General features: G+C 40.1%; 3 protein-coding genes across 4 annotated transcripts; all 3 read right to left on the reverse strand.

The window, feature by feature from the left end:
* Nucleotides 1-891: 891 nt before the first annotated feature.
* On the reverse strand, nucleotides 892-2,521 carry gcg (glucagon). The gene is made up of 4 exons (XM_022741059.1): nucleotides 2,502-2,521; nucleotides 2,253-2,358; nucleotides 1,333-1,488; nucleotides 892-1,157 (listed from the first exon to the last, which is right to left on the reverse strand). Exons 2-4 carry the CDS (start codon nucleotides 2,345-2,347, stop codon nucleotides 1,037-1,039), a joined length of 372 nt encoding a protein of 123 aa, XP_022596780.1. The 5' UTR covers nucleotides 2,348-2,358; nucleotides 2,502-2,521; the 3' UTR covers nucleotides 892-1,036.
* Nucleotides 2,522-3,002: 481 nt separating this feature from the next.
* LOC111218472 (dipeptidyl peptidase 4-like) lies at nucleotides 3,003-12,520 on the reverse strand. The gene is made up of 26 exons (XM_022740798.1): nucleotides 12,280-12,520; nucleotides 11,927-12,008; nucleotides 11,464-11,553; nucleotides 11,253-11,347; nucleotides 11,058-11,132; nucleotides 10,862-10,914; nucleotides 10,590-10,662; nucleotides 10,212-10,332; nucleotides 8,994-9,148; nucleotides 8,659-8,756; nucleotides 8,405-8,534; nucleotides 8,207-8,245; nucleotides 8,011-8,109; nucleotides 7,838-7,908; nucleotides 7,696-7,749; nucleotides 7,286-7,410; nucleotides 6,937-6,987; nucleotides 6,162-6,260; nucleotides 5,590-5,659; nucleotides 5,302-5,496; nucleotides 5,101-5,155; nucleotides 4,901-5,000; nucleotides 4,071-4,129; nucleotides 3,900-3,972; nucleotides 3,653-3,726; nucleotides 3,003-3,465 (listed from the first exon to the last, which is right to left on the reverse strand). Exons 1-26 carry the CDS (start codon nucleotides 12,280-12,282, stop codon nucleotides 3,364-3,366), a joined length of 2,241 nt encoding a protein of 746 aa, XP_022596519.1. The 5' UTR covers nucleotides 12,283-12,520; the 3' UTR covers nucleotides 3,003-3,363.
* A 255-nt stretch (nucleotides 12,521-12,775) lies between these two features.
* ifih1 (interferon induced with helicase C domain 1) lies at nucleotides 12,776-23,522 on the reverse strand. Of its 2 annotated transcripts, none has more exons than XM_022740751.1 (16): nucleotides 22,959-23,522; nucleotides 22,400-22,577; nucleotides 22,016-22,159; nucleotides 21,344-21,409; nucleotides 19,328-19,536; nucleotides 18,429-18,639; nucleotides 17,144-17,361; nucleotides 16,525-16,626; nucleotides 16,291-16,414; nucleotides 15,983-16,198; nucleotides 15,184-15,440; nucleotides 14,942-15,091; nucleotides 14,678-14,839; nucleotides 14,402-14,595; nucleotides 14,178-14,271; nucleotides 12,776-13,669 (listed from the first exon to the last, which is right to left on the reverse strand). In XM_022740751.1, the coding sequence occupies exons 1-16, from the start codon at nucleotides 23,391-23,393 to the stop codon at nucleotides 13,472-13,474; spliced, it is 2,958 nt and encodes a 985-aa protein (XP_022596472.1). In that variant the 5' UTR covers nucleotides 23,394-23,522; the 3' UTR covers nucleotides 12,776-13,471. The 2 variants fall into 2 exon arrangements, with proteins under 2 accessions (XP_022596472.1, XP_022596473.1); XM_022740752.1 differs by having other exon boundaries at nucleotides 12,777-13,669; nucleotides 19,328-19,533.
* Between the last annotated feature and the right edge of the window lie 1,868 nt (nucleotides 23,523-25,390).

Genomic DNA, 25,390 nt, shown 5'->3' on the forward strand with positions numbered 1-25,390 from the left:
ATGATTAAGTGGGTGCACATGTGTGGTAATTATTGACATAGTACCCGCTGAGCAGGAATGCCCATTTCTAACCTTCAGAGATTTGGCCCAGACAGGAGTGGGCAGGGCTTTTGTAATCAACAGATGGTTTGATGCGCCACGGATGACAGTTTCGAGATGTGGCACATCCCTCAGCATGTCAAACTGCTGGCTCGTGAATTATTGTTTTGTTTCAGTGCCAGGAGCAACTCAAGAGTGTCGACCCAGTCAGTGTTCCCATTGAGTCCGACTTGATTGACATAATTTCCTTTTCTTTCATTTAGCATAACCCTCCTTGGCGTGCTGTCAGAGCATCGCTGGGAAATCCTTCTCCAGTGAACAGCTGACAGGTGACACACATCATCTTGTTACCAGGTAGTAATCCCAGAGCACATTTTTCCCTGGAGAGCAGCGTGTTTATTGATTTTTGTTCTGCCCCCATAAACAGGAGGATTAAGACAAACCAATGGTGCACACCGTCAAATCTTGTTTTTTAACATTGGTATTCAAAAATAATATTTGATGAAGATGCTCAGCAGCTTTTATATTCTCATTAACCAACTGTGTATGAAAAAAATATTCTCTCTGAAACTGCTATTGATTAAAATGACACTTTTATTCAATTACTGACGGACATTAACAGGTGGATCCTGTGCCTAAAACATTATCATTAAACTTGAAATTCAGACCAATAACGTTATTGTATCTTATTATTCCAAGTTTATGTGAGAAGAAAGATGAAAATGCCAAAAAAAAAGAGAAACAATCATAATGTGAACGCTAGATCAAAAAATAAAAAATCACACAGCATTTATGATAGAGACACATTTAAAACATACAGTAACTTTTTGCATTTTGACAACATTACCTTCAACCACTGAAGGCCGACTGAGCTCCTTATTGAATTTAATAGCATGACCAAGGAAAAGGCAAGTACAGATTGTGACACATATAATGGCACAGAGTCGGTGGGAACTGTTGCATTATTCAGGGAGCTGGTGGGGCTCTGTGGTCGAGTCTACTCTCTCCTGCCTCGGCCAGTCTTCAGCCAGGACACAAACTCCTTGGCTGCCTGGTCCTGCAGGTAGGAGCTCACGTCACTGGTGTAGGTGCCATCTGCATGGCGTCTATATAGACTCCTGTACAAACAGATGCATATAGATGATGCAGTCACAATAACGGTATATGTAACTAAAATTGTTTCACTTGAATTCACATCAGTGGTTCAGATGCAAAAACCAATACTGTATATTTGAAATAGTTCAAAGTATGAAACCAAATTGAGGAGATTGAGTAAGAAAAGGAGACACTCACTCGTTTCTTTTTGAGTTCTTTAGCCACTGGACAAAGTCTTGAGCTCTTCTTGTCTCCAGGTATTTACTGTAGTCGTTGGAAAATGTTCCCTCTGAATGTCTCTTCATGTATGGGAGCTCAATGGGTTCGGTCAACATGGAGTTTTCAGTAAGTAACCTAGGAAAGCCATGGAAAAGAAATGAATGATCCGAGCAGGAGACACTCTCACATCAAACAGTCCCCCTTCCTGTTTGCCTACCTGCCCTGCATACCTGCCTGTTTGTTCTCAGTGTTCATGCCCTACCTAGCCTCCCTGCCCCCTTTTCTCTCTTGTACGGTCACAGCTCTTCATCCTGCTCCATCATTCTAATCCGCCAATCACTACTCGTGCATTTCATAATCAATCGTCACAACTGTAATAGTGTAGTAATTTGGATCTCACTGATGCTCTGGTCCTTGCTTGTGAAATTGCATTTTCAAAAGATTCAGTGAACAATCAGCAATGCTTTTGGAAAAGGGTTGTCATGCATCAGAAGGTGCTACACTTACAAGCAACAGGTGAAACCACATTATAACTAGCAACATTAAAATATTAAAATGACAATTTGTGAAAGAAAGAAGTCTTTAAAATGCATCAAACGTATTTGTTGAAAAAAGGAATATATATATATATAAAAAATAAACTTTCCCTAACTGATGCAACATGTGGAAGAGTCAGTGGCAATGTAGCATGCCTGAATAGTTTTGACGATAGCTCTACTGAATTGCTATTACACCATGCTGCAACCCTCAGAAACATGCTTTGAACCACTGGGACATATGAACAATATTAACATCTGGTTGATTGCTTCCAAAGATCTAAATCTTTGATAAAACACAGCTGAGGATGGTGCCATCAATGATCCATGTGAGAACGAAATCAAGCTGAAAGTAGATCTTACATGGAGTTTCGATCTGTGTCCTGGTCTGGCACCTGCCAGCTGCTTTGGATGATGATGAGAAGCAGGAGTCCAGCTAAAGAGTAGGCGCTTTTCATTGTTTGAGCTTCTGAAAGATGTGCAAGGAGAGAGAGAGAGAGAGAGAGAGAGAGAAAAACAGAATATTTCACTAAAGCACATTAGAATAATAAAGTTTATATTGACAAGATATTCTGGATTTTTAGAAAGAACTAAGGTACAAAAAATCCTCACCTGTGCTCCTTCCTGTTGAGCGTCTGAGAGAGGGATTGTAAAGTGCGCTGACTGGTGCCCTTCTTCTCTCTCGGCTTCTGGAGCTGTTTCTTGGTCCCCTCTTGATCTGCTCCGTCTTATATAGTGGAGCTGAGCAGCACTCTCCCAGGTGACTCCCCCGTCACAGAAACCTCAGCATGTCCTCTGTTACTCTCAACCCATTAGTCAGCTTCCGTCTCAGTCCACTGAATGTATTTGACTTGGAAAAAAAAAAAAACATTTCCACACAAGTTCCAACATCTGAATGATGAAAGCTGCTACTTCAGGTGTCATAATCAAACATGACCTCTACTCTGACAAATAAATACTGGAATCTATACGTGTTTAAATTAAAACAAAAGCTGTTGTTCATTTTAGTTATTTCTTTTTCTATTAAAGAAAATATTATAGACATATATATTTTAACCTAATATTCTTTCTTTATAATTTTCATGTTAAAATAATGAAATAATAAATAATGAATATTTCAAAATTATGTTTATTTTACCTTCATTACAACATGACTGCAACATAAATGACACCATTCTACAACAAATCAGTGCAGTGCAATTTTGATATTGTATGTTATCATATTCACAAAATGACTATAAATGCATGCAATGGATTTAGTATGTTTTAAACATCACATATTCTGACGAAAGTTCCACAAAAAATACAAACGCTCATTTGTACAAATAATCGAATATCCATTGCACATAAAAACGTCCACAAAACGTTCAATTGGACACTTCAGAAAATCAATAACATAAAAAAAATACACAAATTAGAAAACAAAATAACATTGTGATGATCTTCACTATAAATGCTGTCACATTCTTCACATCTATTTGGGATGAAGGAGGCATTTCTGCAGGAAGAGACTCATGTGGTTGTATGTATGACGCAGGGCTGATCCACTGAGACCATGGTCCTTGTCAGTGTACCACTGAAATAAACACAAAATCATATTGGTGCATAGAGCAAAATTCAGATTCACATGTAAAGCATATGTATCGCATGCACATTTTGAAAAATGTATATTTTAGATAATAACACTTTTTTTTCTATTTGAAACCTTCTTTAAATCAACACCATCATTGCCAATCTTCCCACTTCCCTGAGCCAATATTTACCATTGTCTCAAAGTCCACTTGCTCGTCCACCAGAGCTTTGGAGATCTGTGCTGCCTGCTGGAAATGGACATTGTCTATAGGAAAGACAGTGCTGTCACTACGTGACTGAACATCGAAGCTCAAGTTTCCATCAAGGCAATCAGAGTCTGTTTGTTCAAGGCTTTAGTGTGTTACTTGGTACACTGATCAGAAATAGAGCTATCACATGTCAAGGTGAAGAGTATTTGAATGAAACGAATGAACATACCATCTGCTGTGCCATGAACCAATAGATAGTCTACAGTATTGAAGTTCTTCGCTCTGGCCGTCACTGTGGAATTCTGTTGAACAAAAGAAACATGTTACAGTTAACCACATGTGCCTCTAGTCAGAAATGTGCTGCAGTTTGAAAAGCTGATTATCACAGTTTGATATTTACTGTGTAAGCGTCTGCATTCTCTGTGGGCTTCCCCATGTAGCGTTCAGTGTAGACTGCATCTGCAAAAGAAAAACAATACCACAACTGTACAGTGCACACTATGCAAACATAAACTATATCACACTGACTTCACACATCAAAGCCTGTTTACAGGTCTTGGGAAGTAGCGTTAAAGCTGCTACCCTCAAGCAGAGAAGTTCCCAGAAGATGAAATTTCTGACTGAACTGTCAGCAGTCGAATTGCATTATGGGTAGTGTGTTTGCCAAAACTGTCCACGGGTAGTCTGACAACGCCATAAGGTCGCTGCGTTTTTTCAATGCGTACACGTAGACGACAGCTGCAATAACAAGTGTCTGTTCACATTCTTGTTTGCCTACTAGTGTGGCCCAATCATCCCCAGATGAAAAAAGAGCAGCTTCCATTTGAATTTCCACTTTGGCACAAAGTAAACAAAAACCATGAAGACACTAGAGGGGGTTACAATATTGGTGATGTTGAGATCACGGCAGAGGAACGGCAGCGGTGACACTTTAGTTGGTATGTCATGGGGACAAGTTGCTTTTCGATAGTCCCCCCCCCCCCCGGTCATGTGGTGAATTGCACCTCTTGGACGCATGGCATTTATTTCTGAGGACCTCCTGAACCCATGCTCCCAACGAGTACAGGACATGTGACGTAGCCATGATGCACATCAGAACACGCAGTTAAAAGGAAGTGTATCAGTCTAATCTTTTAATTCCAGTGCAGAAATGACGTCAAAGAAGGAGTACTGTGCTCGCAGAATAAACTGTAGCAATATATACTACAGTATGCACGCATGTACACCCACCATAATATTCCCACTTTGCAACTGGGGCAATTGCTACTCCACACTTGAAGAGCCCAGTTCCAGCACCCAAGGCCATTGAGGTCACGTAACCACCATATGACTGAAGATCAGAAGGGATGAAATTAATTAGTGCAACAACATTAAATACAAAGATAAGTATGTGAGAAATACAGAGAGCAACAAGACATAGCACAACTTACCCAGCCCCATATTGCTATTCTGTCCTTGTCGATAAAACCCATGTCAATGAATTTCCTATAACACAGAAATCATTTATTATCCAGCAAAAGCAATAGAGACATATTTGGAGATCAACTAAACCACAGTTTTACCTTCCCAGTAATCATGTTTTTATGAATGGTGCAATGCGTGTGATGTCACAGAGGTGACTGGATGTTTACCTCACAGCTGTTATCTGATCTTCCACTTCAAACGTCCCAAGACGCCGGTAGATTGCGTGCAAGATTTCATCACCTTGGTAGCCGCTCCCCCTTCCATCAAAGCTGGCGAAGATGATCCCATGTGAACTGGAGAGGTACGTGCCCCAGTTCAGCTTGAATCGATAGTCCACTCTCTGACTGCAGGGGCCACCGTACCTGCACAGGACAGCGGCAGCATGTATCGTCTCATTAACAGATGTTCACCTAGGTTATAATGGGATGTTGTGCCGAGCAGGGTCGTTCACTCACACATCGATGAGAAGAGGATATTTTTTAGATTTCTTAAAATTTGGTGGCAACATCATTTGGTACCAAAGATCTGTGGCGAGAAAAACATAGGTTAGGAAATGTCAAATATGAAGGTGTAATTAGAAAATGAAATAACATGTATCCATCTAAATTTAGTCTCTTATAAACATCAGTGTTTCTGCTCTGAGAAAATCTTTACTCCAGTGCTAATCCACCAATTATATTACATGATTTAAGTCTTTAAAAGGGAGGATGTCACTTTTTAAATCATTAACAGTAAAACCCTCATTTGGAACTTCCTATATGATCAACTGTAGTCCCCCTACACTACACGACCCCCACCCCGACAAACGAGTGTGTTACTTTACTTGGATGTTTGACATTCACCCTGCACAGTGATGTATGTGCAGAGTTGGACACTAGGAGGCTGAAATGTGCTTTAAGGAATTTTTAACTAGTTTCTTAATTTTTTTTTGTGGAAAAACCATTAAAAATCAAATTATCATTCAAAGCAGAATATTTTATGTCTTCGAACATTTCTGGAGGGGGCGTTCAAACATGTACTGTCTCACCAAATCCTGCAATCTTCAGTGTGCCGTGCTGCATCTTTGGCATTTGGATTTCTGACAGAATATCTTCCAGCTCCTTGTTGTCTTCAAGGACGGAGAGCTCTAAAAAAAAAAAAAAAAAATAAGAGAAAAACAAATATAATTTTATATAATATATCAAATATAAAAGCAAACAGAAAATCATTTCAAGTATTACATCAAAAACATATACAAAATACATTGTAGAGCTTGGTGTAATCATCACCAGTGACGCCATGCAATGAGCCCTTCCCTTTCTTGTGGTCCTCTTCTTTTTTTTTTTCTCAGCCTACTTTGTTTGTTTCTCAAGCTGGAACCGTATTCAAACCAATGTGTACTGCGGTTACAAAAGTCAGTAAATGCATGAAAATGACAGGTCTACAAACAAAATGACAGTCCATCAAATCCACCACAAACATCTAGTGTGGTTTGCAGAAGTGCATTTTCAAAGATTTATTACACTTTATGATCATTTTAAGGTGTGAAAATAACAACAAGAAACTTGGGCAGGTTTGCATTAGTCATAAGAAACAAAATCTGTGTAACTGTTTTTGATTACTGGAACCAAACCTGGTCTAGTGTAGCCTACAATCAGTTATGTGCAACCAAAGACAGTTAGTACATGTATATACATATATATATATAAATAGTAATCTGTCTATCTGTGAACATCTGACCAGCACAGAAAATGGGATAAGTAATTCAACAGTGGGCTTGGGGTCAAAGCATGAAACTTGGTAAATCTTGCCAGCATACATACGTGCACCTGAGCCCCTGTTGTCCATGAGTGTGTAGAGGGGCAATCCAGGTCCTGGAGAAAAGAAAAGAAAAAAAACAGGAAATGTACAAATAGTTGATGACACATCTGTTCTTCTGTACGACTTTAGCGATGCCTAATTTAGCTCAGATTATGGTTCACACATGCTCCACACCACAAATTATTTTCCACACATTGACCGTGGATGAATCATTGCTTTAGAGGAGTAGGGGGGGGGGGGGGGTGGGGGTGGGGGGGGGGGGGGGGGGGCGGGCGGGGAGGGGGGGGGGGGGGCGGGGGGGGGGGGGGGGGGGGGGGGGGGGGGGGGGGGGGGGGGGGGGGGGTAACTTACCGAAGCAGTCCATTCGGAAGTAAGAGGCGTCAAAGCTTAAGTAAGCCGAGTTGTACTGACACCTGTCCTTATACACATCGCAGGTGAGGCACTGAGGGGTAGACGGGCTGCTTCCAATCATAACCCTGATCAACAACACAAGTGTAGCAACTCGTGTCAGTTATGAAATTCAGTTTGTGCTAATGCTGCAATATGTAGTATCTTCTCTCTTGTTCATTGATCCCAGTTAGCTTTGGCTAATGTGTCTGCTAGTCTTCTTGGGATCCTTGAGTAAATGCACATGTTGACATTAACTGGTACAAAAGGAAAACTAATATGAAGAACGCAAAATGCTGCAAAAATAAAATGAAAATAATAATATAAAAAAAGAATTAGATTAGCCATTACACAGATAAAAACAATTTGCTTACTTGTAAAAATTTCTCTTTCCAGGTATTCCTTGGTACTCATTACTCACAAAATATCTGTGGAAAAGAGATTTACATATTTACTTTCTAATATTCTTTTAAACTTAATGTAGTTTTCCAAGAAATGTACAGTATGATTACTCACATGGCATCTTTTGTTAATTTGGATATGTAGATGACTTCCCACTTCCCAGAGGTAATAGGTTGTGCTTTGCCCTTAACAAAACACTCTTGATATGAATATAACACTCAAGACTAAAGGCATATGAAAGCAACTGGACAGTATATTTTCGTGTGATTATAATTGAAAATACTTACATCTTTCACATAATGGATATGTTTGTAGCCCTGAGTGTCACTCATCACATTGTAGAAACTGAGGTTATCTTCAGCAAAGAAAAGAGGTAAGGGCACGTACTGAAAAACAAGGAAATATCTTATAGTCATACATCAAATCAAATGCTGAGGATCAATTAATGGCATCAGTGGTGGTAACTTTTTTTTGGAAACTTACATGGCCGACCCAACCTGTCCTGCTTGTTTGCTCAAATTTCTATAGAGAGTAGACACATGAAGACATTGTCCGGTTCGTCAGCATTTACTGCCATGAACATTAAAGTCAATTAATTGATCATGATCCTTGAAATCATCTAATTGGACACCATTTAAGACTGACCCTGAGCAGACAGGTGATTAGAGAGGGGACAGATACCTGTACTTCTTTCCAGCTGCTCCCATCAAAGTCATAGATCTGCACAACCACGTAATTCTGCTTCCTTGTGAGCCACTGCACAGCGACGCGTTCGTCTGTAACCCAGGTCACTGAGCACAAAATGTGATCACTGAGTAAAGGCAACAGAAAGTGACAAGGTTTTCACACAAGGCAGACCATGAAGATATTGTATTTGCCTCTGCTTTAAATGTTTTAGGATTTAAGTGATGCTATGAACCGAAGAATCTACAGACCCGGACGCGATGGATGCAGGAGGGAGCACCTGTGTGCGGCGGGATGGATTTGTTGTATCAACCACAAACAGTTTCACCTTGGTAAGTGTCGATCCAGCCTTCAGCAAACACAATGATATGACACATTCTTGATGAATAAGCATATGTCATGAGAGTGTGAGGATGATTCATTACGGAGAGGGCAATGTGAACAGAGAACTGCCTCTAGAGTTTCTGCTATATAAGTAGATACTGACTTTTAGTGTAAACTACAACATCTGATCTCTTAATTGGTATCTTCCCTGTTAATAACTACTTCCACTAACATGCTTGAGAAAGACATATACAAATCCCACCTTTGGGTATGGAACAGCCACTGTTTGAGGATATTGCTCAGATCCATACCAAGAGAACTCCACTTTGTGAACTTCTGTATCATTCAACTCCAGATAGGCCAAGAATCTTCCAGTTGTCGACCACCATATTGCCCCGTTAGATGCAAACACTTCCTCTGAAATAGTTGGAGGAAAAAAAAACAAACAAAAAAACACTCAGTAACTATCTTACACAGAGATGTTATATGGTAGTGAAGCGTGGGGTCCACTTACCAGCCAAGACCTCCCAAAAGGAGAAAAACACCCGCTAAAAGCCCTGCATGCAGAACTGTGCAAAAACATACTTCGAGTTCACAGACACACAGCCAATAATGCATGCAGGGCAGAACTAGGTCAACACCCTTTAATAATCAAAATTCAGAAGCGAGCCATCAAATTTTATATACACCTCCAATCTAGCGACCCCCACTCCTACCAGTACAAAGCCCTTCAGTGCCACTAGTTGAACAAAGATCAGAGTCCCTTATGCCACCTGCTGCTGAAGCTCTGCCCACACACACCAAAAACAATCTGGCCCAACCAAATCATCTCACAACAAAAGTTGCACAAATATTGGAATGAAACCACCAAATCACAAAGTTAGAATTTTATTTGACTCTAAACAGAGAGTACATGGTGGCAGAGTACCTGACCACCGTGACTAATAGAAAACTAAGGAAAAGGCTGACAATGTGCAGACTGAGTGGAAAAAGCCTGGGAGGCCAGGCTGTGCTCAATTTGTCATAAAAGAGAAGTTGAGACAGAATCTCACTTCCCATTATATTGTGACAGATATAAGGATTTGAGAGAAGTTTTCAAACAAACAAAAAACATATGTTTATATCCTGAGTTTATCCACCTTTTAGAACTTCAGAAACTGTCCTATCTACTGTATGTAGGGAGAAAAGTCAATATGCAGTAATAGCTGGAAAATATGGTAAATCTTGAGAGAAACAAGCTCTGTAGTACATGTTTCTGTGTGATTACATCTGTAAAAAATGCCTTTTATTATATTGTATTTAACATTATTGTTGATATTTGCATATTATTGTATAATCATTAATCAATCATCTGTCAATGTTTATAATTTTCTGTACTGCTTTGGCAATATGGGTTTCGGATCTGTCATACCAATAAAGCTTATTTGAATTTGAATTTGAATTAAATTTGCAAACCTCTAGAACAGTGAACATTACTTACCCTCATACACCCAGTCGGGGACACCATTAAGGATCTCATTCTGTTTCCCATTGTGAGTCACTTGTACAGCTTCAGCATTGATGTCAGATTTGAAAAAAACGTTGAAGTCTGACACGTAAGCCTGCGAAATACGATGTAGTTTCAGTTTTCAATTACTTTAAATCCAAATCCATACTCAGATTCATAAACATAATCACAGACATGTTTTTCACAGTCTTACAGGACTTTCTATTTATTTTGCCAAATGCAATCAGCCCATTATTGCATCACTCATAGAGGAAACATATGTAAAAACCAGTGATGTAGAAGTAGCTGCAAAATTATTCACTTCAACTGAATGTGAGGACAAGGGTACATGATGGCATGGTGTAAACTTACATATTTATGTCCTGCTGGGGCCCAGGCAAAGTACTGCACAACAGTTGGAATATTGACAGGCGTAACAAATGTTCTGCAATGAAATATGAAAATGATTGAGGGTCATAATCACTGTCTATCACTCTGATGTTTGAATTTTGTCTGAATCTAACAGATTGCCACTGTAACAAAAAAAAACAAAAAAATTCAGTTGCACCTGCTTTTCATTTGTTTGAGTTTTGAAATCCTGCTATTTAAGAGCAATACCTTCACAATAAAGCGTGGGTACTTACGAACGCTCCCTGTCATAGATGGAGTAGGAGGCTGTGAATGAATGCCTCCATTTCTGTTGGATGTTAAAGCACAAATCTCATTTTCAGACTTCTGGGATCAGGTTTGTTATGCGCAGACGTCAGGTGACATTTACATTGAATCGCTTGAAAAGTTGAACTATTGGGGAAAAAACAGGCAACTGGAGGGCTTTCTCACCTTTGTGTAATTGCTTTCAAAAGCGACATATTTATAATCACCAGACAGCATGTAATGTGCGGCATCCACTTGGGCCTACAGTGAAAATCATTATGGAAATATTAGTATGAAATATTGTTCAGCATTGATAAAATTGTTTGTTGTTCAAAAAATGATCATATTGGAAGAAAAAAAAAATATATATATATATATTACAAAGGTTGAATTGCTCAAATATAGTGACTTCTCATTTGTTTCAGCATTGTGGAGAAAGACATTCCCCTCTGTTGTTTTATGCAGATATTCCTTATCTGCAGACAGGAAGGACAACGAATACTCTTGTGAGAGCTTTGTACACAACATGGAGAGTTTTATATTACGCTGCCCAAAAGAACTACTTGTATAACAAAGGTGACTTGACTGGTACCTGATATCCAATACAAATTGTAGGCTCTCCACCTTATGGTGTTATTGAAGTAATCTTCAAGGGTGAATGGCCTTTTGATGCCATCAGATTCTGAAATGATGCAGATGAGATGCTGCGTTAATTTAGCACCAGAGCTTTGCTGCTCAGAACAATGTCAGAAAGTGACGAGTGGAACAGTTTTACTGTGAAATCTGAAAAGAGAAACCCTCCACACGGTGGCGCTGGCATGGCATTACACTGATGACCCCCCCATAAAAACACAGTTAATATAAATCATATAATCGCCTTCTGTTCTGTCACAAGTTTGTCACTGTGTAAAAAAAAAAACACACACACATTTCGGCAGAACAACATGCAGGCATCTTTGTTACACAGACTGTTTTTGGTTATTGTCACACTGACAGGCAGCACAAACACAGACAGACAGACAGAAATGAACAGACAGGCCTGAGCTCTGACTTACTGCTGTAATAAACTGCCGGGATCGTTATTAACGTGATGACGACAGCAGTTCCTACCACCCCCCACAGCACCTTGTTGCAGCCCTGTGAAAGGTGACACACACACACACACACACACACACACACACACACACACACACACACACACACACACACACACACACACCCTGAAATTTTCTGGAATCACACAACACAAGCTGACGTTGCAGGTTCCCGTTTAGCAGCCAACTAATTTACCCTAAAAGAGAGTTTGACACCGTCTACAGGAGCTAATCCTTCATTTACAAATATTTTCTTTGTATGAATAAAACTTCTTTTTCACAACTACAAGCGAATAGTAAATCGATTTACTGACCATGATGCCAGATGGGAGTCGCAGTGAAGATCTCAGCCTGTAATAATCCTCACAGGTCGCTGGCGTTAGGTTTAAAAGTGACTTCTTGGACAAGCAGCCCACAGTTACAACACACACTCACTCCAGAAAACAATGACTTTCAACTAAACATGGCAACATAAAGAAAACTGAGCTTGCTCCTACTTCAGTTGAGGCAGACTCCTCACTCTTCCCGCCGCATTCCTGAGAGGAGTCCGACACCAGGCAGAGATGACTCCCTGAAGTCAGCAGCTTGCAACTTTCCAAGAGCGCACAACTTGCTGGTATTTGGGAAGTGGCTTTTTCACCGAGGGCGCGAGTCAACCAGTCAGCAACATGTGAGAACGCAGAAACGGTAACGGCTACAGCTTTACCTCCCACTTCAATCCAACATGTTTATTTATACTTTCCCACTGTCAAATTCACCATAATAAGAATAATAAGGTTTTTTTAATTTATTTTTTTTCACTCTGAGCAAAGTCAGGTTATTCATGGGGAAAAGAGTTTTATTATATTGTGGATTAGTTATTCAAAATATAAATGGAGAAAAAAAAAAAAAAAGTGAAATAGTGGACACAGTTTTTACACATGAGGATCTATAGGTTCGTACATCCCAGACAATAAGATCACGTATCTTATCTGTATGCCGGGAACAATTGTTAAAAACCAGTTCTATAAATAGCTCGGTAGTAGTGGATCACGAACAGTTGGGTTTCATGGAAAATCATCAGCATCTGTTTGTCTGCATGTGTGTTGACAGGTGGGCTCTAAGGGGCTATCACAGGCTCAGTGGCTCCCGTCTCATGAGACCTCAGGGGTTTGAGAGGAAATTTATTTATTTTTCGACCCCCCCCCCAGTTTAGTTGTTACCAGATATGCACACTTACATATACTGTATATTTTATGATTGTTCAAGTGTTTCACCAGTAAATATCTTATAGTAAAAGATCAACAACAATCACAGTGCAAACCCACATTTTGACAAGTGCAGAGATTTGTGGATTAACATATCTGTAAGATGATAAAATTGCTCCACCACCACCATCGGCTAGTCCAGTTCTAATGACAATGTGACACTCAAAAGAAAGCGTTTGCATTAAACACAGTGTGATGGGGAATTCATGCTGTATGAGCCTAAGTAATCAGCCTTTTCATGATTCTACATAGTTTGAATTCATGCTGTCTCGTCATCGTCAGAGCTCTCTGCCACCCGCCTTGCATTTTCAGCGTAGTCAAAGGCAGAAAACTTGACGGCCAGCTCACTCCACTTGGTGCATTTGCCAATCTTCTTCCCACTGCACGTCACCACAAAGTTTTTCACATGGAGGCAGGGGCACTCGATGCCACGGTACATCATCATCGAACCCCATCTCTGCGATGGAGGAAGTTAAAGAGAAGTTAAAAAAACAATAAAAGGGATGATGTGGTAGTATATGCATGTCTATCTACTGAGTAAGCAAATGCTTGTTCAATGACAGCACTAATGAATGCTTACAATCATGCCGTTTTTCCCCTCGGCTATAATTTTGGGCGGTTTCCAAATAATAATCTGAGGCGGTCATGATCTCTCTGGTGGTAGCTGTATCATATCATTCGTATGATGCATGCTCTCTCCCATTTTGAGCAGCTTATTCTAATTAACAGCTGACCTTGACTCACTTGCTGCTTTTTTCTTATTCTGTTTAAAAAGTCAGCTGTACACTATTACAGAAACTAGTTCCTCTGATTACTGTTGCTGCATGTATCTTATCCAGCCAAGAAAACAAACAAAGGTTTTCTCAACAATGTTGAACTGTTCCTTCAAGGTTCATAAAAAAATCATCTTTCTTCTTCTCTAAGCAAATCTACTAAATCAACTAAATATCACGAAATACATTTACCTGCCCACAGTTCTTGCAAGATATGAAGCCATTGGTCTCATAATCTAGAAGTCGCTCCTGCAGAGTGGTGTTTTCCGTCAGATTGAAGAGTTCACTGTAAAAAGAAAAAAGTGTAATTAGCGATCAGAGCAGAATAACAATAGTGCTTTACAGTTTTTACATCACTTAACATACATAAAAGGTACAGGATAATGTAAAAGTCAATGTTAACTTGTAATTGGTACCTAAACTCTGGCGTAACATTGACTCTGTGTATGTTTTCGATGACCTGGATGTCTTCGCCGGAGCAGACATCTAGGCTGCAGCCTCGGCAGCTAAACTTCACTTCGGATGGGTTCTCAGTCTTCATGTCTTTGTGCTTCTTCTTGGTCACTCTCACCTTTTCCTCCAATATGGCCTGCATCTGAAACTCTAAGATCTGATGAAAGAAAAAATGAAAAAATAAGAATAGGAATTTCCATAAATATAAATATAAATATAAAACTTTGAAGTGAACATACCTGTTTGTCATAATCCCCCTGATTCATGGTTTTGATTTTGTCAATGGCTTTGTGCATCATGTCCTTGCGGTACTCATTGACATACTCCTTTCCAGCCACCCCAGAGTTCTTCACCTCGACCAGAGTGTAAGTGCTGTCCTCGGCTCTTCCTCTACCTTCAGCCTGAAAAAGGTGATGGCTGAGTCAATACAAACAGTATGTAACAGCAATAATCATTAAGAAAGACAACAGGTCCTTACTCATTTGACTGCTGTAATCACTGACCTGGATCATGGCGATCTCATTGGTCACAAGGCCGTACCGGATAACAAAATTGCAGGCCGGTATGTCCAAACCTTCCTCTGCCACCGTGGTAGCGATCAGCAAGTTGACATCACCACTGCGGAATTTGCTCAACACGTCGTTTCGCTCTGCCTGAATTAAAACAAACAAAAGTGTAAATTGGATTTTAAGTTGCACAGGATTCAAGAAGCAAATGTAGGGTGGTTTGTGAGGTGTGCACTCACAGAGGTCATGGGTTTAACAACGCTCTGGTCTCCTCCGCCAATGACATACGAGGCTTTCACTCCAATGTCAGCAAACTTAAGGTTTTCCTGAATCCACTGGCTGAGAGCAATGGCACTGCGACGTGTTTTGGTGAAAATGATCCCTCTGGCCTCCTCCCTGCTGCTGAACTCGTGCAGAATTTTACTTTGTAGTTTCGACAGGCTGTCATTTTCATAATCTGGATTCTGTGCGAGCGTCTGCAGCTCTTCCTTGTTCTCTGCAAGACATAGATTTTGAAGAACGAGGTAAATTCTTTGTGTCATTTTTTGAGATTAAAGGAATAGCTCGACATTTTGGGAAATATGTTCATTTGCTTCCTAGCTGAGTTAGATGAGATGATTGATAACATTGTCAGCAAAAATATGGGAAATTAGCCCAAATCCTTAGCACTTCTAATTAACACACTGTGTCTTGTTTGTTGCTCCTGAACAAGAAATAGTTATAGTTAATAGTTAATTCATGACCTTTAGAGGTGCTGGTTAGTGGATTTTGTTACCTTCAAACAAAGCCAGGCTAGCTGCTTCATCTCTGTTTCCAGTCTCTTATGCTAAAATAAGCTAACCAGCTTTATATAGCTTTATATTTACCTAACAGATATGACAGCAGTATCCATCTTTTCCTCTAAAAAAGCGCATTTCCTAAAGCCTCAAACTACCGCGATAAAATTCTAAAGGACGTGATCATAATAAAATCAAAAACTACTTTGTTTCAGTTTTCTTGGCAACACAAGAAGCCGCTGCGAGCAGAACACTACAATACCTTTAAACAGATTGAAGAGGAATCTCTCAGTTTCTGTGATTTGTATCTTCTGATCCTCATCTGGGGATATTTTTTTCTTCAACTCCTCCTCGTGGCTTTTGTTGAGGAAACTGAAAGCATCACGCATGCGAATGGTGTTGCCGAGATTCAGACCCTCGTTGTACAGGTGAAGGTGCTCCGCACAAACCCGCACTTTGTGATCCTCGTCTGTTGTAGCTTAAAAAAAGAAAGAAAAAAAAAAGATAATTGAAACAAGTTTTATATCTCTGTTTGTTATCAGTTATCAGCCACTTCTAAGTTTTACTCACCTTTTACCTTTTTTTGAACAACCCACTGTTCATAATTCTGAGAGCCAAGGTCGCAGGTTGGGCTCAGTTCGGCATGGGTATGAATGGCATTCATGATTTTCTTAATGACATCACCAAAGGGATCCTGAAAAAATACATTTTGGTTGTACAAAAATACAAAACTCTTAATCACATTCCATAGAGAAACTGTATCAAAGGGTTACCACGCTGACATCTCCTGTTAAACAAACATACCTCTTTTCTGTCTTCAACAGTTAAAGTTTTTTTCCTTGGTTCCTTTTTGTATTCCCCAAGGCTCCCTGTCATGATTTTGGAAGCATCCAAGTTTGCACAAATCTATCAAATAGACACAGATTTATAGTGTAAGAATGAATCAAAACCATACATGTCTGTCACACTGTTTCTACTAAACCTCTGCATGTATAACAAGGAGTTAAAATCTAAAGGGTGTTTTCAAGTTTCGTCTTCTGTGGCAGTAGGAAACTTTAGGGCTGCGCTGAGTGCACAGGCGGTGTGGAACATTGGAAGCAGCTTGGCTGGACGAACAGGAACCTTGATGACTAAGTCAGAGAAAGTGGGGCAGGGCTTAGTTGTAGACAAGATGAAAAACAGAAACTGTTTATAGTGACACGTGAGTATGCTGGACGCACTTAAAAGCTGCAGAATGTAAACCAATCCAATAAAAATACTCTTTTTGATTTGCATATATTCAATGTTTGCTCATGTGTCATTCATCTCTTAAATTGATTTTTGAGGCCAAACCTTGTGTTGTTGGTGTTATATTAAATCGCATTAGCTTATATTTACTATGAACACTTTTGGGTAGGAACAGAGAGATGAGAATGGTATTTACTTTCAGGATGTGATCCACCGCTTTATCCATTTTCGTGGCTCCCCCGACCCCCGGTGAGGCGGTCAGGCCCAGAATCTGAGGGAGGGGCACGGTCTGCTTCTGCTCCTTCTTCAGCCTTGTGTTCTTGTGCTTCTGCTTCAGGTAGCGCATCATGATGTGGTTGTAGACTCCTCCTTTCTGAGTGTGGTGACACTCATCTATTACGATCAGTGTCAGATCTACGTGAGCAGGAGACACAACAACAGACATAAACGAATGTATTGTATGTGACGTAAAGTCGGCTCTGGGTAATGTGCTTGCTACAGACAAATGAGCAGTTTACTGCAGTATAGGGAGAATAAACAGAGACAAAGACAGATTACCTCTTGCTTTAAAACAATATTTACATTTCTGTTTTTTTTTGGGGGCTGTAACATTATCATCAAGAGACAACACAGCTTACATCTTAAGTAAGATGAGACTTTTCTCAACCAAGCAGTGCTATTCTAATCTTATTTATTTACGTTTCTTAAACAAATAGAGGTGATTCTTTCCCTCACAGATTATAGCTTCTCTCTGTAAGAAAGATCCTCCCACACAAACTGGCGCCTTTTTCAGGAATTTTTGACGCAGCAGTTTAAGCCACACAATAACATACGCTGGGAAAGTGTCGACTTCAAGAACAACTTAAGCTACTTTGTATTTTACAAAAGTGTAAATGCGCATATACAAGTTTACCCAGAGTGATACAAATATCTCCCTGGAGAGAAAGAGGATGGAGAGTGGCAGCTTGATGTACTGTGGGTGATAGCAGCTCTCATGTGAATTTGATCAGCCACACACTGATGGCTTGAACAGACGTGTGGCCTGGAAATCAGGAGATAGGAAAAAAAAAAAAAAAAAAAAAAAAAAAAAAAGTACACGCTTTCAGGCGTTTCAACAAACAGCATATGTTCCACTGAGGTGGCTATTCCACCTTGGAGTGGTGAGTGCCAACAGGAGTGAACAGCAGAGCCGGAATACTTTGACAAGATCCTGTCAGGTATCATCAGGGGAGACGCTGCGGAGATGAATCCTCTGAGTGGCTTCTTATTCCAAAACCTGTCAGTGTCTGTGGTTTAAGTCTGGACAGATGTTAGCTGCAGGTTTTAGGAAGCTTTATTTAAAAAAAAAAAAACGATGTTGGGATGTCACGGCCTTAATCTAATTTTGAATGCTCATCGGTTTTTGTGTGATCAAATTTACTTTACTTAAAAAAAAAAAAAAAAAAAAAAAAAAAAAAAACTGAAACACTGTAAAATCATACCGCTTAAGTTCACCCCTTCGTCCTCCCCTTTGTTAGACCTCTCCAGGTAGTTTTCCAGGATCTGGGCCGTGCATATGATGACGTCATTTTTCTTCACAATCTCTGTGAAAGAGATTTTGAGCTGGCAGTCTCCACTGACTCTCTCCACTTTGTAGTTCTGCTTCAGAAATGGCAAGAACTCTGCAGTGAAGTGCTGCTCAACAAGAGGAATCTGTAAGACAACAGTGCAAATTCATTTTTATGACGATGGCGCTACAAAGTCAAGAAATGTAACAAAGAGAAACAAGACATGTCTGCAGTGTTTCTGTTACTACAAAGCTCCTGGTGATTTGAGAGTTGGTTGTTTGTGTTCACAATAATTGCAGCATTTATGAATTTATTTATAACAGTTTGGTAAAGATAAATATGTCCTGAACTTTTTTTTTTTGTTTAAACTTTGCTTGGGACAGGGTTTCAAATTAGTGGTGCAATGATTTAGGAGATTATATTGTTCATTGTTTAAGGATCAGGGAAGAGACACAACAAGAGCCAAGTTATGACTCTGTTCTTTCTAGTATTGGAGAATGAAGCACGGTGATGAGTTTCAGTCACATACCATTCACTATTTCTCAAGCGGTTTTAAAACTCAGCTTAATAGTTTTATAGCTGGAAAAGCTTTAGTCCAAAATGGAGTAAGGAGTGATGTTTTTCCAGTGCAGAGCAGATCACACATGTGCCAGATAGTAACAAAGTGCTGGGGAATATCTAAACCTTACGGTATGCAATTTGTGGTGAGCTGACCCACATGTGCAAACTGACTGAAAGATAGACTGTTTTCTTTGGATATAAAAAGGGCAGAAGTAGGTTACCAAAATAGTACAAAGCCATAAGTCAGGTATACCAGACGTTGGTTGTTGTACCTTGTTCACTAGGACAACCACTTTTCCTGATTGCCCCTCTGCCCTCCTGCAGTCCAGATGTTTTATGGTAATATAAACTGCAACTCTGGTTTTACCACTTCCTGTTGGGAGGCATATGATGATGTTTTTCCCCTTCAAGGCAGGTCTTGCGACGTCCATCTGATAATCTCGAAGAACAATATCAGCGTCTTCTCGGCCTCTGGCTGCTGCTGGGTCAGACAGACAAAACTTATGTCCATGTCAGCAGCCCACAATTACAGGCAGGAAAAGACTGTGCATGTCATTGTTGGTGGTTTTGGTCTTGTAGTGGAATGTTTTCTTAATGCTGCTATTAAAGTGTCAAAACACATAGAGTAACACACCCAACTCTGAACCGTCTGAACAATTTACAAAACCAACATAAGCACAGAGTGGAACTTCCATAAAACCATGTCTTATCTAAGACATGAACACTGTTCACTATAAATCATGTCACTGAGAGACACTATTGGACCATTTCTGCTTCATTCAAACCATAAATTCCCAAGATTTAAACTATGCCAGAATCTACTACAGCAATTCACATGAGCCAATTGAACTGCCTGAAATTTTCCAAAAATAATCAAACATCAGGCACTGTTTTTCCTTACACAAGCTAACATCTATATGTATTTATTAATCATATTATGTCAAATTGCTTGGGGTGTATCATTTCATCCTGTGTCATTTTGGTATTGTTTTTAAGGACAGCAGACTTGCTATGATCCACATCAGTCAGCCCTTAAGTCGCTGGCAAGCTATAACTCACTTGCTCTGTCTAGGCCAGGGATAAAACATGACTAAGGAACCATGCACAATGTTCATGTACCCTGCCCCTCCACCCTATAACCCTTTCCCCCCAGTTATGAGTTCAAACCCCCGGAACGTCACTTTTTTTTCTCAGCAGTGCAGACGGCTTTTAATTTTCCTCCTCAGACTTAGTATGCCAGAGGTTAAAGTGCTCTTTCAAGCAACTACATAAAGTAAATACATGTCTGTGCCGATGGAGAGATAGAGCTTTAACAACAATAAGAAGGAAACAGTGGCCTTTGTAGCCCCCTGAAATTCTACCAGCAATTCCCAGATGCTAAACTTATTACAGAAAAGTCAACAGTCAGCGAGAGGAACAGAAAACTCATGGGCCTGTGTGAGTCAGTCTGTGTGTGAGTCAATTTGAACTCAGTTTATTTCTGATGACCCACAAACAATTTTGCACTTTTCACAGACTGGTGGAACAATCTTATATGTAATCTTCTCTGTTCAAACTAAGCAGTCTGGCCGACAACGGTCAGGTATAAGCTATTACTCAAATAAATGAGGCAAACGGTACTGTAACCTTATATTAATGAAAGCAAAGACACTTCCTCCGTTTCTTCATTTCGTATGATCATTTCCATTGTCTCATTAGTCCACATTATGCGCCACTACTCTGTTCTGGGCTGGTTATCCCTGAAGCAATCATTCATTGTGTGAAAAGAATGTCAGCTAAACACTTCATATGATGACAGTGCAAAGACAGACGATGCTGATGCAGTGGCTATGAAATAATCAAAGAATTTAGAAATGATATAAACCTAGAGGTGTAGCGGAGGGCCCCACTACACAGCGACTCAAACTAAAATGCTCCTTTACAATTCTCTACAATCCGCCAATACAGAATCAGCATGTGGTTTTAATTTGTAGCGCTGGCTATGCTCTGTACCTCTTTGGCCTCTATGCGGTTCATCATGATGCACACATGGAACATATTCTTTGGTGTCAAGCCGGCAGGACAGATAAATGTTCCACTTGCAGCACATTCCCACTACTACACAATGTCTTTATGATACTATAAGGCATCTGCAGATCCAACATAAAGTTTTCCTACTATGACTTGAGCTTTGTTTTTGGGTGTGGCCTACTGAGGCAGAACAAGAGCAAGCTTTTTCTTTTTAGATTACCAACATTCTTAAACAACATTAACAGCATCAAGGGTGAGTGAGGTTGAATCAGTCCCACCTGGTTGTGAGGGCTCCAGGCTGTTTGGCAGTCGTCTGGAGTCAGTGCTCGCTCCCTCGTACAGGTCTGAAAAGATATCAGCTGAGGTGTAAACATCACAGTCGAGAAAGGCAGGAGATAAGTCTAAACATTGTCACTGTAGTTGGCAGCACCAGCTGTTAAAGGGTCAGTTCACCCAAATTACTAAAAAAAAACAAACAAATAAAACCCCCAAAAAGCTAATTTCACCACTTATCCCTAGCCATACAGTTAGTTTCAGATTTACAAGGGATTTGAGACTTCTGTCTCTGCAGCCTCTGCTTTCTCTCCAATAAAAGGGAGGCGAACTGAATTCCCTTAAAACATTTAAATTACATTACATTTTTTTTTTGAAGCAATGCCCCAATTACCCATGATAACCCACACACATGGTTACAGTTTTTTTCTTTAAAAAAAAAAAAAAGTACTTTCAATACAATACTGATGAACATGACCCTGTAACACCTTTATACATAAAATGAAAACCATCTATGTGGTTAGACACCACTAAGAGTAACACACCCAGTTACTTGACCTGATTTGTTCAACATGTACTCAATCAGGATCCCCCTCTGACTGCTGTCAGCTGTTATAGGTGATATCTTTATGTGTTTTTTTTTTCACTTGTCATTGTACAGAGGTTCTCTGTGACACCTGTGTCTTCAGGATCCTCTGTTGTGCTGGTGTCCATAAAGTCTGGGCTACTGCAGCGGCTTTCAGTTGATGCCGGATTCTCCCCTGTGACGCCTTCGCTTCCTTTGGGTTCATCTTTCTGAGAGGGAAGTTTCTCATCTGAGCCTAACAATAAATAAATTTAAAAACATTTTGGAATTGGAGAATTGAATCCTAAACAACAGTAAGAAAATAGCTTTGAGTGTATTAGATATTATCATTGATAACTGCTCGTAACACTTTAATGAATCATAAGTTTATGAGCTCTAATAAAGTTGGGGTGAGGACTTGTTTCTACACCAACAGATTGCAAAAGATTGATGGAATTCCCCAATGATCAATGTGTGCTTTAGTAAAATTAGTCACCTGGTTTGTCACAGTCAGGTGATGCTCCACCTCCAGTCAGCTCAAACAGGTACTGATGTTCAGTGTCACGCAGAATTTTGAGAAATTTTGAAAACCACCCTGGTCGACCTCTCACGATGTTTCTCAGAAGTTCACGAGCTCCACTTATGGATCCTCTGTTTGCTATTTCAGCTCTAATCTAAAAAAAAAAGAAAAAAAAAAAAGACGAAACACGATGAACATAATAGGTGGAGCAGACTGGTTATGCAATCAGAGTGAAATGCAGAGCTCTACAAAACGGATGTGTGCATTTGTCTGCCACCTTGTGGTCAACAACCACAAACACATGTATAGGACAAAAGTTTCAGTTCAACAGTCAAACTAGAAAAAGTTCAAACTGAACATACAAACTACATGTGCTGTCAGTTTGTATTATACATTTGTTCTGAGTGCACAATGTGACCCTTTGAGCCTGACACGATCTCTCTCGGCTGATAGATAGATAAATAAATAAATAAATAAATAAATAAATAAATGTCAGCAGTGTTTTGACAGATCTCCTTCACTACAGTGTACTTACAATCTCATAGTCCTCATGGGTGAGCAGCTCTTCAGAGTAACAGTGTTCACACACGTCATCGGTCTTCATGCTCAGAAGACCTGGAGACAGGACTTGAATAAGCCGGACACAGTAATCGTTCTCTGCCTCCTCCTCAGGCCCCGGGAGCTTGCACTCCATACAGTCCGCTGCATATTCGCAACCCCCATTTTGCAACGCGTCCACAAACGCCCTGAACCAGCCGAGGGTGTGAGGTTTCTTAACGACTGCGTTAATGAGGAGCTCCACGGCCGCTATGTTACCCTCGCTCCTCGCCTTTTGTCTGATCTGTTCCTTTTGCTCCTTTTCGATAAAATGAACGTGATCCAGAACCCGCTCCACCACAACTAGCTCTCGCAGCCTCGGCCTAAAGTCTTCAATGAGAGTCTCCCATGTTTCATCATTATCAGATGCCATTGCGACTCACCTCACCTTTAACTCTGACAGCAGTAACAGTGCGACAGACTCGGCTGCAGCGTAGTTTGAAACTATCTACAGCTCTTGACGATTCATTGCGATTATAACGAAGAAAACGAAACTCTTTCACTTTCGTTTCACCAGAACGATCAGGAATTCAAAGTGGCCACCAGATGTCAGTGTTGGAACACAGTGGGTAGAGTTTCTGCACGTTACACTAAGGCCTCCCAACATTTCCCATGGATTACACTGAAGCACATACAGCTGTTCACTCCTGTAAAACACTTTAGACAAATGTTTCAATGACCTATAAGGACTATTGTTTGTACCCAGCTGTTAGTAAGGGAATATGCATTTGGGCACTACTTACCTCTGTATCACGATAATATATATATATATATATATATACTTATTTAAGGAACTTTTTTAAAGGCCTTACTCACCCATTTGTACACACACACACACTGTTGTTTTCAGTTGTGGCTGATTGGACTTCCTCTCTCTCACTCCCATGTTGCACCTGTAAAGGACAACCTAACACCTTTCCAATTGTTATTGGCCCCTTTGGTTTCAATGACCTCATGTAATTCCCAGTCGAGCTCTGCCCAGTATCAACCTGAGGAAATGTCTTAATTAGCTGCAGTTGTAGTTACTATTACTGCTGCAGGTCAGGACATATCTATAAGACAAACTGAATGCAAAAAATATGTATTGCTATGTATTGATAGACATGGCTCCACTACAGCAATACAGTGCTGCTTACAGGTTAATTTAACAATAATTTATGACCACGAAGGAGAGTACTTTCCTAAGGCAACACTCAAGAATCCCTGGTCATTTCATGCTATTTCTGATTCCTTACATATTGCAGAAGTACATAATCGTTTTATGAATTTGGCCATTCAGTCTGAAAAAGGCAAAACCAGTGATACAACTATAAGTGTGTTTTAATTTATTGCTCCCACAGCTTCAAAACAAACATGTACTACTGTTTCGCTAAAGAGTTTCTCTTATAATTTATAAGTTAAAAAAAATGTTTGTTTTTTTTTTACATCTGGCAATAGGATGTATTTATTTTCTAACAGCTATCTAACAACATATCATCTTTAATGTACATCGCCAACAAAAAGAGTTCAGGGAAATAATGTGATTTGTTTTTGTATGGTTAGTTATACATGAAGATGCTGACTTAGCATTTGGATTGGTTGTATAGGCACCTGTTTATGCGCAAGTACTAACTTCTCCTGTGTTCAAAATCCCACACCCACCTTCTGCTCCCAACACACCCTCTCAGTGCATTCTAAAAGAGACAAGTATGCTGACATCATTTTATATCGTCATGTGCTACTTTGGGCTCATAAGCAGTGCAAAACAGTAAATATATAGATATAAAACACATGCACTGCCTTGTAGAAATGCCTACATCATACTTGTTTGTCGGAGGACTAGCTCTGGGATAACAGCAGAATACTTTTCAATCTGCATGTTATGATATCTGCCCAGACAAGCAAGTATGGTGTGTTCCGTTGGCTTAATGTAATAGAGTAGGTGCACATCAGTGACCGCAGAAATAATGCACATTGTTTAAAGAAAACTACAGTATACTTGATACTGTACTGTATATTGCAGTGCAATTGTCCATAACCCCTGAGTCACACTTCAGAGAAGACAGGCATACAACTAAGGATAAGAAAACAGTTCTCACACCTTTGTAATAATGCTGTATTACACTAATAGCTGCAGAAAATAGTTCATATAGTATGTTTATATGCAGGCTCAGGCCCTCTAAGAGGTAGAGTCTGTCTACGTATCGCACACAGGCTTTAGACTCTAATAAGCTCTAACAGCGATGACCAGGCTCATCAGTGACTGCTTGCTGGCCAGTATCAGGCAGGATCTTCTGTCACAGTGGAGAAAATTCACTGCAGTGCCTCAGTTTCAGGGGCTAGGCAAAGTTTTCAGCTGCCGGGGGACGAATAGCTGGGGCTGTGTAATCT

Source organism: Seriola dumerili, unplaced genomic scaffold (genome assembly GCF_002260705.1).
Source record: "Seriola dumerili isolate Sdu_G_001 unplaced genomic scaffold, Sdu_1.0 BDQW01000052.1, whole genome shotgun sequence".
Lineage (NCBI taxonomy): Eukaryota > Metazoa > Chordata > Actinopteri > Carangiformes > Carangidae > Seriola > Seriola dumerili.